Below are 14,420 nucleotides of genomic sequence, written 5' to 3'. Positions count from 1 at the left end.
ATGTTCCAGCTGAACTCCCTGGAACTTCCTTCCGTGCATGTGTTTCCAAAACAAATCAAGTCCCCCAAACCAAGTCTGTTTTGCCCATGAGGATAATTGGGAAGTGTCTTTATCTCAACCCATGAGCTTTCCTGTTTGTTTTTTTTTTATTCTGATTTCTTCCTCCCACCTCATTGGGAAAAGGGGAGTGAGAGAGCAGCTGGGTGGCAGACTGGCTACCAGGTGGAACCAAGCCACCACAATAGCGCGGCAAAGTACAAGTTGTTTGTAAGCTTTGGGCTCAAGACCAAAGACAAACAACAACAACAACAAAAAGAAGAATTTACGCTGTCAAACTTCGTTGACTCCATGTCACTGACAGGTTATCTCTCCTTCTTCTCCATGCCTGTGCACTGAACTTCACATCAGAAAGTTAGGAGGCTTTCCCTTTTAAATCAGCATTGCACATCTATAAAACAACAGTTTCTAAGAGATTGATTACACAGTTCTTAGAGCAGGAAGGCCTGGTTGATCTTCTGCAAAGTCAGCAAGGCCTTGAGCTGTTCAGGCTTTGCCCAGCAGTTTACAGGAGCTCACTGAAACACAACACTTCTTAATGTGAACCTCAAAGCCAGGCTAATAAACACCAAGGTGTACACCATCCCAAGTGAACAACTTCCATGCATTTGCCTATACAATTTTGTCAAATAGAAGGCATATTGTTCTTAAATCTGTTTAACAGTAGTTCAGTTTCTACTTAAGAAACCCTTATTTTGTGAGACTCTAGTCATTCTTTCCTCAGCTCCTTTATTGTCTTGCCTGAAGGGGCGTGAACATTCAACACAAACTTCAGAAGCTAACACAAAACATCCTACAAAAGACAAGATCATAAAGATGATGGGAATGGTTACAAAATAAACAATGAAGGCACAATAAAAGTAGTCTTAAAATACAAAAAAGCAGCCTTTATTATGAGATCATAATACATGCCAAAAATAAAAGTGTCTTTTAAATCACTGAGTATGTTTATGAATTGTATTTACAGGTTTTTCCTGCCATTTTAAAACTAGAATTTGTTTGGTTTTGCAGATATTTTCAAAAATAAATATTATAAAACATGATTCAAGAAAAGATGAATACAACGGGAAAAGGGAAACCTGGCTTGAAACTAAGCCATTCCTGCAGAAGCCAAAGAACAAAGAACGTATTAGGGTTGAAAACTCAAATACGCTCTACCTTAAACTGAGAGGGTAAAATTTTGTAAAAACAAGAATAAATCACCTTAAAACTGAAGATGGGAGTATTTTTTTTTTCTTTTTTATAATATAACATCAAAATTACACAGAATGCCCCAGTGATCACTAGGAAATCTGCCACATTCCAGTTTTTCCAAACCAATCAAGTCCATGCTTCGTGGAATGAAATGCCCCCCTCCCACTGCAGGCCGAAAGTAAATCCGGTCAAACCTCATCTTGCACTTGTAGGCTGCGTTCAGGTTGGTGTTGGACTGGGTGTCCCAAGTGTAGCGGCAGTGCTGAGGCTTGCCCAAAAACTCCCAGGCATCCTTAATGTTGTCAGGTAGATTACCAAGTTTAGTAACCTGAAGGTAGAAGGAGGGAAAAAATTCCACAAGATAGTGAATTCACAAATTCTACCTTCAAAAAATAGAACTGAGTTGCCGCAGCATTGGATTTTTTTCTGCAAAACATAAGTTGTTAAAAATCAAAGATCTTGGAGATGTTTCTAAACTGTGGTATTTCTCCAGATACTCTAAAGCACGACCATTTCCTGTAGCACTTTCTAAATCAAAAACATGTTCCAAAATAAATGTTCAGCTCCAAAATGTTGAGATATAGGGCAAACACCATGTTTCCTAAATCAATGTAAGTCCAGTTCACTGCAACAGAATTTTATAGTAGGGAGAAGTGAAACTCTGACCTTCTAGTAATAATGCACAAATTTCCCTTTTAGTATCAGCAGCCAAAAACTACATCTAATTTTTAAATGTCTTGATTGCCAGGAATAAAGATCTATTTCTCCAGAGCACCCTCTTCCTTCATTGATTGTGAGAATTGGAGAGTTGAACAAGTAAAGGCCAGGTTCTCAAAATGAGAAAATGTTTTTGAAGTCAAAACTTCCATCAAATCTGCCTGCATCTGCTCAGATACAAGTATTGTTCTTAAAGCATTTTGTTATTTGGAAGGGGTCTCCATATATATATCACCTCAGCCAAAACAACACTTACTTCTACTTAATCACAGTTCCACAATTTAAGAATAAGTGTTGACTATCTCTGTTGTGCCTAAGCAGGTAATTTCTTATAAAGACAACAGAAAAGCCCGAGAAGGTTTTGTCAAAATACCTTCTCTAAATAACAAAGTTGCTTATTTCTATTTACCTCGCTGTCTCTGAGGTTTGTATCCCCTCCAAATATAACAGTGGTGGACTCAGACTCTTTCTGCATTTCGTTTAACACTATTTGCAACTGCTTTATACGTTCCTTGGAGTGATCCTTAGTGCTCTCCAGATGAGAAGTCATAAGGCAAAGTTCAATACCAGATATGCTCACCTATGTGTGAAACAAAGAGGCAGTGTTACCATCCACAGCAAGAAGCTCAAAGACAAAATCTAATCACAAAGCAAATGACTGAATGCCAGAGCTGGTTAATATTAGTTTTACATAGATGAAAAGGGGTTTACAGAAGGATAACAGGCTTTTAGTTTTGTTTTCAGAGGTTATGAGACTTGAAAGCAAAGTATGGTAAGTAACTCGCATAAAATATTTAAGTTTGTCAATATCAAATGCCACTGGGTTTGTATGCTTGGAAAAGTTTTTCTGCTCTTTGACACTGTGATAGAGAAAAAGCCAGTTCAGTTTTCTCTGGGATTTTCTGTTTGGAAGGCAGAAGTACAGCTGCTGAGTACATCCTGACTCACTCACATGCACAACTAAAAGGTTCCTCTTCATGGCAGTCGTTGGAAAAGGTATTATGTCATGTTTCAGTAGCTTCACTCTCGATTTCTTTAACATTACAGCAGTGAAATACTCATCTATGTTACCTACAGAGGACCAAGCAAAAAAATGTTTGAGGACATCTTCTGCTGTGCCACAGCAGAACTGCCATAAAGCAGTTAAGGTTCTGAAAGAGACCTTTTTACCACAACTTGTGAGAATATGTTGATTTTTAAGTCATTAGTGAAAAGTTGCATAATAATCGTCTGAATTTTTCAGATCTTTTAAATACAAATACCTAAAAAAATTTCTTATCTATGGTACTTTTTGACTACCCTTGCTACTCATCTTTCAAAATGCAGAAAGAAATACACAGGAAAATGCCAGAAAAGCAAGCTTTTCACATGCATAATTTGCATCAAGCTACATGCTGATACCAAAACACAGAAACATCGAGTGCTTCCTCCTTCACTTTATTCTTTATATTCTTTAAAATGGTTGGAGGTTTTGACAAGAGAAACAGAATAAACCCAAACTTTATTTTCTGGTTTTTGTCCTTAGTACCTGAGGGTATTTTCTTACCTGGAATAATAGTGTAATTGCCTGCCTTCATCTGGAGAAGAGGGAGATGTGGTGGGATGACCTCCTGTAAAAACACAACATCCGGACTGTATCTGAAATCAGCAAGGCAAGAAAAATTTCAATTAATTACTGAGAAGTAGTACTGCAACACTCTGAGGCCAAATAGAACAGGTGCACCTTGCCCTCATTTTTCTAGGTTTTGTAAGAATCTGCTTTAAAAAAAAAAAAAAAGCTATCTGCATTATATTTAGCAGCACACAGACACCACCATTACTAAAAGGGAGAAAACGATTGTTATTATGAACATGAAACCCACATGGTAATAAAATGCATGACTCCCCTCTACCATGACCTTGCAGGTTTCATATAGTACATGACACGAGGAATTCAACTCAAGCAGCTGCAAAGTAGCTTTGGGACATGTTTTTCAGAAGATTCTCATGTAGAGGATGCAATTATGAACTATGTTTGTGGTGTATGATTGCAACTTGAACAATATTGCTCATTATTAGACTTTTAAAGTAGCCATCTCAAAAAATTTAACCTCTGGGATGCTGCATAGGTTCACACCTTTTACAGTCAGTATAACAACTCTCAGCTATTTAGGATTTAGAGGGTGATTGATCTGTTGTATCTAACATTAAGATAATTGGACATGAAGATTTGTAAATTCTTAAATCACAAAGCCTTTTTATTTTTCTGTTGAATCCAGGCACCTGACAACACAAAGAGGAGGCTGTACTTACAATGCCAGGTATGTACAGATTCCTCTAGCTCGATCTTTCACATTTCCTAGATCCAGCCCATCAATGTTCCAGGTGATCAGCGAGAAGTTGCTGTCATCTTCTTTTTGCTGCGAGTCTTCACTGTTGACACCAGCAGTACTTGTAGTTGCATCTGCAGTGAGGTCAATGCTAAAGAGAGAGCGTATTTGTTTGTTAGCATTCATAATACTGACCTATCAGTGATTGCCTCACTTATCTTCTAAAGCATGTGTGGACCTCAACATCATTTAAAAGCGCAGTAACTAAAACATACGGGCCCCAGTCGTACAGAGCTGTGGTACACAGGCGAAGTAAGTGGTTTTTTCTCCTCCTTATGGATGGAAGATAACATTTATCATTCTGATGTAAGCTACTGAGATGGTAACCAACAAAATCCAAAGCACCTGAGTAGCTCAACTCTTTCTCCACAATCCCACTCTTTCCCGGTGTACTTCAGGAACAGGCTGCTTCCAAGTGGACTCCCCATGGGGTCACAAGTCCTGCCAGCAAACCTGTTCCAACAAAGGCTCTTCTGTCCATGTGCCCACAGGTCCTGCCAAGAGCCTGCTCCAGCATGGGCTTCCCATGGGATCAGACTTCTTCAGGCACCCATCTGCTGCAGTGGAGAGTCCTGCCCGGGCTGCAGGTGGACTCTGTTCCACTGTGGTCCTCCAATGGACGTGCAGGAGCACAGCTGCCTCACCATGCTCTGCACATGGGAAATCTCTGCTCCTGCACCTCCTGCCCCTCCTTCTTCACTGACCCTTGGTGTCTGCAGGGCTGTTTTCAGTTCTCTCTTCTGCTGCAGATGCTGTGGTGCAGCAACTTTTTAACCTCAAGTACATTATTCCAGAGGCACTACCACCATTGCTGATGGGCACGGCACTGTTCCACAGCAGGTCTGCCTTGAAGCCAGCTGACCTTGGCTCTGTCAGACACAGAGGAAGCTTCTGGCAGCCTCTCGCAGGAGCCATGCCTGTAGCCCCTCACTACCAAAACCTTGCCAAGCAAACCTGGTCAGAATAATGTTGACAACGCACTGATGTTTTTGTTGTTGTTAACTAGTGCCTACCTCAAGACAAAGGCTTTTCAGTTTCCCATGCTCTGCTAGGTGCGTAAGAAGCTAGGAAGAAACATGACCAGGCGAACTGACCTGAACTGGCAAAAGGGATTCACTGATTATCATGTTCAGTGAATGAACTTGGAGGGAATTGGCCAGGAGGAGCCAAATGCTGCTTAGAGATGGGCTGGGCATCAGTCAGTGGGTGGGGAGCAATTGTACTGTGCATTTCTCATCTTTCTTGGCTTCCATTTCTCTCTCTTTGTTATCTCAAATTTCATTACAATTAATTTTATATTATTATCATTAATTTTATTTCTGCTGTACAGCTGATTTTACCTCAACCCATGGGTTTTATCTTTTTTTTCAATTCTCTTTCCCACCCCACTGAGAGAGTGATGGTAAGTCAGGGTGTCCTAGTGAGTGGGTGCATACTACTAAGCTCGTAGCTGGGGTTAAACCACAGCAGGCATTGATCTGGAAAAGTCCAATTCCACATGCAGATCAATACACTCAGTACCTCCTGCAGATGTGCTATGAGATAGCGTATGTAAAATACAGATCTTACATCTTAACTTTCACAGGTACACTTAACAAGGTGTGCATGTACATGCCAATTTTATTTATAGAAATAAAAATATGCATACATCTGCTATAATACAAATATGCATAATTTACACATATACAAATGCGTGTATGGTAAAATACGCATATGTATCGCTGCACAACACAAGGCAACGAGAAGAAAGTGTGCCCGGCCCGTGCCTTCTCCAAAAGGTTCACCAGCCACCAGTCCAGAGGATCCACAGAGGGAAAATGCAGCCCAAAAGCCTGAGAGCCTCTCCATGGGAGAGGAACGTCGGGAAAGGACGAGAACGGGAGCGGGAAAGGAACAGGAACGCCCTGCCTCGCTACACCTCAGCCGAGGCGCGATGCCCGGCGGGAGGGAGCGCTGCTGCCCAAGTTACGCCTCGGCCCCGCGATGGCTCTCCCTGGGTGTGGGGGTCCCAGCGCCTTCCTGCCGAGGGGATCCTGCCTCCCCCGGGGAGGCTCCGCTCCCCGACCCCTCCTCCCGCCACATCCCGCCGTCCCCGTCACCTACCAGCCGCCGGTGTCCGCGCAGGCCGGGGCCGCCCCGCCCGCCGCTGCCTCCGCGTCCCGCGGTGGGTCGAAGTAGGCGTTCAGCGCCCTCTGAAACACAGGGGCGGCTGGCAGCGAGGGGCCGCCGCCGGGCAGCCCCGCGGCCCCGCCGGCCCCGGCCGTACCTCCATGTGCCAGTCGCTGCCGGCCAAGAAGCGGCGCGCCACGGCCTCGTCGCTGCTGGTGATGGCGGCGAACTCGGAGCACAGCACCTTCCTCCGCTTGGCGACGTGTAGCTCCTCCTGCTCCTGCTCCCGCTTGTGCTCCGCCGGCGTGGGGCTCGGCGCTGCCGCGGCCCGCTCCTCCATGGCTGCGGCGGAAGGCGGGGAGAGGCACCGCCCGCCGGGGTTGCCGTTCCGGGGCGCGGGCGGACGGCGGTCAGCGCGGCGGCAGTAGCAGCATGGGCTTCACGGTGGAGAGCCTGAAGGAGGCCATAAAGTACATGGTGCAGTCGAAGGGCTTCGACCGGGTGCTCGGCAAGGTACGGGCCCTTGGAGGGCAGGGCTCCGGGAGCGCGGCCCCGCCGGGACTGCTCGTCTGTACGGCCTTCCGTCCCCTCCCGGAGTAACCGGCTGAGCCGGGAGCCGGGTCCGCGGGGACTGCCCGGCCTGGCGGGGCTGCGGGCTCGGCCGGTGCCCGGTGCTGCAGGCTCGCCCGTGTGTCCCCGCATCCCAGGCCTCCCACCCTGGCGTGTGGCCGTGCTGCTAACACGGGGTAGAAAACAATTGTTACAGTAAGAATAATTACTCAGTTGCTATTCAGTAGCTCTCGTTAAACACTCCGGCTGCCTTCCAGCAGCTCTCTGAAGGTGGCTGTACTGAATAACCTTCAGGAGTCATTCGGCAGGTGGCGTTCTTTCCTTCGCAGTACTGCGAAGCCACTTACTTCCAGGACCGTGACATTGTAAAATAAACTCTTCCCTGTTTAAAATTAGAAAGGTCTCTCGTTGTGACATCTCCTGAGCCTGAAGTCAGACTGAAAGCACAACGCACATCTCAGGGCTCTCTGAATTTCTACACAAGGCCTTATACTATAACTTCAGTGCACACTCTGGTGTAAGGAAATGTAATTGACTGGTACTGCTGCAGTGTCATGCTACATTTTGCTCAAAAAAAAAAGTTGAATCTACTGTTAATTTACACTGTAAATGGTGTAGAATGCAGTAACATAGCTGCTGTGTAGGAGAGTTCTTGTTCTAGAAGCAGTTTGAGTGTTCTCATTAAATTTTTACTTTAATTTTTATTTGGTTGTGTAACTGTGACATGAAGTGATGGAGTAAATATAGCTAAGAAAATCAGCCATGTAAAAATGGCTTTGCATTATAGAGGAGCAAATGCTATAATGGGAGCAGTGCTTTTGTTGACAGCTCCATGATCTGATATACTTAATAGAAATCAACTGTTCGCAAAGTAATTCTTACAGTCATGTTTTTCCAAGACACACTGGTGAGTATAAAGTTTTTAAAAAATTTATAAAGCTTTAAGAAGATAGTTTATATATTTATAGAGTCCGTTTAGTTATTAGTCACCACTTCACTGTGATAACTTTACGCTCCTTTTGAATCCTGATAAGTGGTGAGCAAATATTAGCATTTCAGCTTCTAAAGGTAACTGCCTGGAAGTGAGCCCTGGGAGACAGGCTTCCAGTCTTGCTCTGGAATACTTTCAGATTTTTCCTGTAACCTTCTAGAATTAGGATATTAGGAATCTGAAGATAATAACAATAAAAGTACAATTGTGTTTGACTTAAAAGTAACTGCTACTTTTCTGGGAGATACCTGAAATCTCTTACCATAAGTAAATGACTCAAGGTTTTTGTTGTTCTGGAGAAGACACATGTAGTCTGAAACCTTTCACCTCAAGCCTCGGACTTAGTTTCTGGTGTAACTCCAGTGTGGTATCTACCCAGGGTTTAATGGCTGTGTGTTTAAAGCCTGGAAGCTGAAGCAATGTGCTATTCCCCGAGGCAGACGCGTGGGAGGACAAGCACAGCAGGGCTGGGAGAAGCACAGACCGGCAGCTCTAGCTGAGTAGGTCCTGGAAGTGTTCAAGAACTGAACTATTTTTGTCAAGGAGAGCAGGCATGTAGTGCCAGATCAGAGCAACGACAAATGGGACCAGATGCTTTCCTCACCTCTCTGGTGGGGTGGAGCACCAGTCCCTGACAGGAGTGGAAGCAATCTGCTCCCAGTGTTGAGCCTCAGTAAAGTCCTCCTTAGAAATTCTGTCAGAAGCTCAGGCCTCCAGTGCAGTGCAGCATGCCTGATTTAGGACTTGGGGTTTTCATTGATACCGGTCCTATTTCTGTATTAGGATGTTGCCTCAGTAATTTCCTCCCTGTTTAATACCAGTTTTTTTCCATTAGAAGAAGACTGTACTACATCATCATTGATCTTAGTATCATTTGTCTGCAAAATTTGGGTAGATTTTGGTTTATCAGAAAGGGTAGAACTCAGCTCATACATTGCATAATAAATAAGGAATGATGAAACTGGAAACATTTCAACCTTAATACCATTTAAGATCAAAAAATATTTAAACTCAGCTGGTAACAGAATGGAAATATTCAAGTTTTTAAAAGCCCTTGTAAAAAACCTGAAAATTAGTAAGAAGAATTAAAATAAATATGTCCACATTTCACTTTTAATAGTCTAAAGGCACTTCAAAGTCTTAGTTATACATGTAAATACCTGTGGAACTTACCCCAGTTTTGCTTCTGCTTTCAGATGACTGAAGAAATTTAAATAGAGATTTTCAGATACTGAATTGCAGTAACTTCTTGGTGTCAAAATTCCAGCTTCTTTTGTTGGTTGTAGGGGGAAGCATGGTACCATAGGTGAGCTGTAATTCTGGATTTACCACCTTTGGGCTGGAATAAAACTGTGTGTACAAATAATGATGCTGTAACACTGTGATACAGCTTTGGATACTTCTACTCATGAATATGAATTTCTGATCAGAGAGGCCAATCTGATTAGTATTTCCAATGCTCATTTCAAAATACTGATTTTTATTGAGGTTGCTCTTATGTAATGATTAATTAATTACTGGAGGTCTCATTACCATATTGTGAGCTAACAAATGCCTTCACAGCTGTGGTACACACAGATACTTAGAGCAGTTTTGTGTTCCCTCTAATCTGGTCTTTCACTCACAGTTTAAAGCAAAAGGAAAACTGAAGAGTTTCCTCCTAAGGAATTCCTGACAGCATAGCACCTATTGAAGTTCTGTTAAGCTGTCAGTTCAAATATCTGTCTGCATTAGATGTACAGATTTTTCTAAGGCAACAGTCTTCTGCTAAAAATCTATGGAAATATTTAATGGGACAGTTGAATTACTCTATTTTCCGTCTTTTAATTTGTCTCATGAGTCCAGAGTCAGAAAAAATTTACTTTCAATTTGACTGAGGGCAATATTAGGTGTTGGTACTACTGTCACTAAGCTTTTTATTCCTTTTTTTGGTTATACAGATGAAACTTCAATCTGCAACTCCTGGAAGAGTTGTTTGTGAAATGAAAGTAGAAGAGGAGCATACAAACAGAGGTGGCACATTACACGGAGGTTTGACAGCCACCCTTGTGGATGTGGTGTCAACAGCAGCATTGCTGTACACAGAAAGAGCAGCGCCTGGGGTCAGTGTGGACATGAACATCACGTAGGTATCATCCACCATGGTACCAAAACATACTTTTCTTCCTATTGACTCCATTGTACATCTTTTCTGTGCTGTGGCACTCACTAAAAATGGGTGTTTTCTTTGGCTTCAGAAGTCCTGCTTTGATAAATTAAAGGGGTTGCATTTAACACACATAAAGGTGTGTTTTTGGAGACTGACATTTGGTTTCAAATTTCGAGGTGGACCTTCTTAAGCTTTTATTTGTTACATGTGTTTATGAGACAGTGCCCATTCCTTCACAGAATGTAAAGGGATGTTGATACGTGGTTAATTTTACTCCTAAGAAATCGGTTTGGTTTCAGTTTTTGCTTGTGCAGGTGTGTTAATGTCTCCTCAAAAACCAAGCTCTAGGCCAAGCAGCTTTCTATAAACCCTTTTTAGTATTATTCCATAAACCAGAGAAAAATGTTAAAGCAGGAAAGTTTACCTCAGGTGTGAATAGAGGGTGAATTACGGATTGAATCAGAATTTCTCAGTGGAAGAAGAATCCTTTGCTCCAGGTTATTTTATGGTAGTTTTATACTGAGAATAGTTCTTCCTGTAATGAAAATTCAAAGCACGGTGTCTTAAAAAACCAATTGTTCTGAAACTTTCTTTGATCATGCTATTGGAGCTTGTCAGCTTTGCTTCATTACTTTTAATGAAGACATTACGACCAATTGGAACTAAAGTAATCCTACTTGGAATAACTAACACAGAGCATTAAAAATGTTAGAAAAGTAACCCCTCATCAAAATTGCCTTAAAAAAGCTTTAAAAGTGTGTGGGGAGTGATCTGTATCTTTATCAGGTTCCCTCCTTTCTCTCCCAGCACCTTCTGATTCTCCACTAGGCAGATGGGGGATTAAGCATCTATTTAAGCTTCATGCTACCACTGTGATGACTAGGATCTTATTGGAAATTAAAACCTAAAATTCTCCTGTCATTATGGGTTTTTTCCTGCAGTAGTATAACAAGTGGCCAACATCTGAATTATTGACACTGTCGGTTATGTTCACCCAATACGTAAGGGCTGAAATCTGAAGAAAGCGCTGCCTCTGGAGGTGATCCAAAATTACCTTTAGGCAATGTTACATGAAGCAACATTAATATCTTTTTTTAACTTGGACTGCTGCATTCATTGAACAAGTGAGATTGGATATCAAATATTGTTACAAGAACTTTTTTCCTTTTTGGGAAGAAGCTTTTTAAAAAGTTGTCATGAGGAAGCTATTTCAGTAATGGAAAGAACAGAGAGAAACAGAGAAAATTTTTTTTGGTAACCACAAGAGGATCAGCAGTAGCTTCTGGAAATGAGACAAGGCTGAAATCCTGCCCTTGTCAAGCAATGAAGCTGGTGCTACATCAGCGTTAGGGGTGACTGACATTCTTGTGACATGGCATCATGTATAAAAATGGACTCGTTGATGAAATTTATCTCAGCAAGATTAACATCCAGCAATTCTTCATTTTCCTCTGCAGCTCTGACATTTGAATACTGTTCCCTTACCTCAGATCATGGTTGGATCATGTTCTTCCTAATTCGTTCCAGGAGAATTCTTTGCACAGAAATTTCTTCCTATTCCCTGAAGAGTGTGTTTTAAAAGCACACCCTCCTGCTCATGTAAATAAAACAGTTTTCTAATGAATGGAAACAACATTTGAGGGCTGCCCAAATTTCCATGACTTTCCTCTAACCAGGGTCTGGGAACAGTTAACCTGTGCTTACAGTTCCATACAGAAATGACCTTCTGGAGCCTTTGTGACAGTGACATTTTGCAGCTGAAGCAGCCAGACTAGTTTAGAAAGGCTGTAGGAAGCCAGCAGTGGTTGGAATGGGACTTGGAGCTGAACTTTTGACTGAAGTCTTGGATACCTCATTGTTTCTGTTCCAAAACAGACTTTTCCTCAGAACCAAGCCAGTGGTTCTTTCTAGCCTCCATTTTCTCAGAGAACTCTATACTTACTTACTGCCAGTAGTTAGAGGAGCTCAGATCCATTAAGTGGGGGGTTTGCAAGTAGGCAGGCAGGCAGACAGAGATGTGGCTTTATTACCCACTTCTACTAATTCCTTCATGATAATATAAAATGCAGGAATATTCTTGGATTTATCCTCTGTACAGTTGCTTACCTATTCCTTTTTTTCTTCCTTGAAGATACACTTCTGCTGCTAAGATTGGAGAAGAGATACTGATTACAGCTCAGATTTTGAAGCAAGGAAAAACTCTTGCATTTGCCACTGTGGATTTAACAAATAAGGCTACAGGAAAGTTAATTGCACAAGGTAGACATACAAAGTTCATAGGAAATTAATATGAAAAAGTATTTTAAATAAGAATGTTGGACTTCAGAATCCCATTTAGAATTATTTTCTCACTTATGCAATATCATCTGCACAAAGTTGTGATAGTCTCTATCAAGTGAATTTGTCCCACTTCTATAGTAAGCAGACAGATTTCTTAATTACCACCCGTATTGCTACAAGCCTGGGTTTGGGATGAACAACAGAGTGTGACAGCACAGGGAGGCACCTGGCTTTTTTTGGTCAAGATAGCAGAAGGGAAGAGCCTTTGGACCAGCCATATGGTTAACCAGCATGACAGCATTTTAAGAGATCTGCTTTCTCTACCTGTGGCGTCATGTGACAAAGCAACCTTGTCTTCAGGCCTGTCACTGTCACACTCAAAACACCACTAGAAGTGCTTCCAAACTGGACTCTTTCCCTGACATGGTAGTTCATAGCTCCTGTAACATCGTCCAGAACTGGTTTGAAAGTGTAAAGCAGGCTAATGCAAAATGTAATTTACTGATGCTGTAATAAGTTAAGAAGTATTCAATAAAGCTTTCTGAAACTACCTTTTTAAAGATTGTTTCATAGTTTTGTAGCCTCTTTGCACTAAGTAAAAGCTTGTCAGCATGGAGTAGTTGAGAGAGGGTGTGGTGGAACCCTTGTACACAAATTCACCCAAGATGTCATCATCTCCCTCTCATCCTGGAAGGTGAAAACAGTTATATCATGTAGGCTTTTCAGCTCTCCCTAGCTGGGGTTGTGGTTATATTTGTTTAAAATCTATCAGCTGCATGTTACAGATGTAAAAAAGTTATTTTGGTGAGCTTTCATTCAGGCTAAGGCGGTAGATCATCTGACCTGGGTTGAATATGGTAGAATTAAGCTGCTGTTCATCAGCTGAAGCCTGGTCTCCTCTTGCAGTGTTGTGGACAGGCTTAACTGCTTTCCTCAAACTGTTGACAAATGATCCATGGCAAGATTATCAAGCTATAATAAGAACAGCAATGCTACATATGCAGTGCATGTTTTTCTCCTCTAGCAAAAAGCTGATCTATGCTAGTAAAGGGCATGTGTAAGTCCTTTTTGTTGTGGAAGTGGAATCAATGTCTTCAGTCATTTGACTTTTGTGATGAGCAGTTAGGGTTTTCTTCTGTGCATTCCTAAAAGAAGTAATTTTCAATGAGTTAGGTGACCTGTTCATGCAGACTGATTTTCAATACAAACTTGTACAAGTTTACTAATGTGTCATTAATCCTTCCAAAAGACTTTTAAACAACTAATATGAGCGGATAACTAACCCTTCAGTGGAAGTTCTCTAAAAAAATATCTACAGTGGGCTCAAGCTACCAGCATGTATTTTTGCTACGAATTTAGAACAGTTTTTCATGGTATAGACATTCTCAGAACAGCTTTTTCTCTGGGGCTGCCTCAGAAGCATACAGGGCTTACATGCCTGTGGCTAGTTGAACTTTTAATAGTAGCATCCTCTCTTTAGCAGTACATTCATGATTGATTTTCCCACAGGACTTGCACTCCCTCATACTCAGAAATCATCCCTGAATCCCATTTAAAGGAACACAATGATTTGCTGAAACAGTTCTTCAAAGGTGATTACTACAGCAGGAACTTTTTTGTTTTAAGTCTTTGTTCATCAGAGCTAGATGCTGCACTGTACGAAATCCTCACATTACAGCTCCCTCAGCCTGTAGGAGCCTTGAGTATCTCCAGTTCCTATGGAGCAGAGAGGATCCGTCAATGCAACTGGATGCACTTACTGACTTTGGCGATTGCTGCGCTGGTTTCTTCCTATTAACATGTTCTGGCATCTCCAGTTACCTTTTTTCTCATTCTTAAGTTTACCAGTTTTCTTATGTGGGTTACTTGTGTGGTAGAGTCCAAGAAGATAGTCAAAACCACTCCCCTCCAATTGCTACAAACCCATTCCCCTCACTGGAACACAAGAGTGATTTTGACTATTACCTGAAATAAAAGGCAGAGG

At 42.0% G+C, this 14,420-nt stretch overlaps 2 protein-coding genes across 2 annotated transcripts; one reads left to right on the top strand and one right to left on the bottom strand.

Annotated features, from left to right (window-relative positions):
- Positions 1 to 918: 918 nt before the first annotated feature.
- Positions 919 to 6,816, bottom strand: TDP2 (tyrosyl-DNA phosphodiesterase 2). The gene is made up of 7 exons (XM_038127696.1): positions 6,604 to 6,816; positions 6,441 to 6,529; positions 4,261 to 4,428; positions 3,515 to 3,606; positions 2,921 to 3,039; positions 2,378 to 2,548; positions 919 to 1,579 (listed from the first exon to the last, which is right to left on the bottom strand). The coding sequence occupies exons 1-7, from the start codon at positions 6,784 to 6,786 to the stop codon at positions 1,298 to 1,300; spliced, it is 1,104 nt and encodes a 367-aa protein (XP_037983624.1). The 5' UTR covers positions 6,787 to 6,816; the 3' UTR covers positions 919 to 1,297.
- On the top strand, positions 6,615 to 12,987 carry ACOT13 (acyl-CoA thioesterase 13). The gene is made up of 3 exons (XM_038127698.1): positions 6,615 to 6,959; positions 9,948 to 10,132; positions 12,288 to 12,987. Exons 1-3 carry the CDS (start codon positions 6,879 to 6,881, stop codon positions 12,442 to 12,444), a joined length of 423 nt encoding a protein of 140 aa, XP_037983626.1. The 5' UTR covers positions 6,615 to 6,878; the 3' UTR covers positions 12,445 to 12,987.
- The last annotated feature ends 1,433 nt before the right edge of the window (positions 12,988 to 14,420 follow it).

The sequence above is a fragment of the Motacilla alba genome, chromosome 2, assembly GCF_015832195.1.
Source record: "Motacilla alba alba isolate MOTALB_02 chromosome 2, Motacilla_alba_V1.0_pri, whole genome shotgun sequence".
Lineage (NCBI taxonomy): Eukaryota > Metazoa > Chordata > Aves > Passeriformes > Motacillidae > Motacilla > Motacilla alba.
This window is presented reverse-complemented; position numbering and strand designations above follow the sequence as displayed.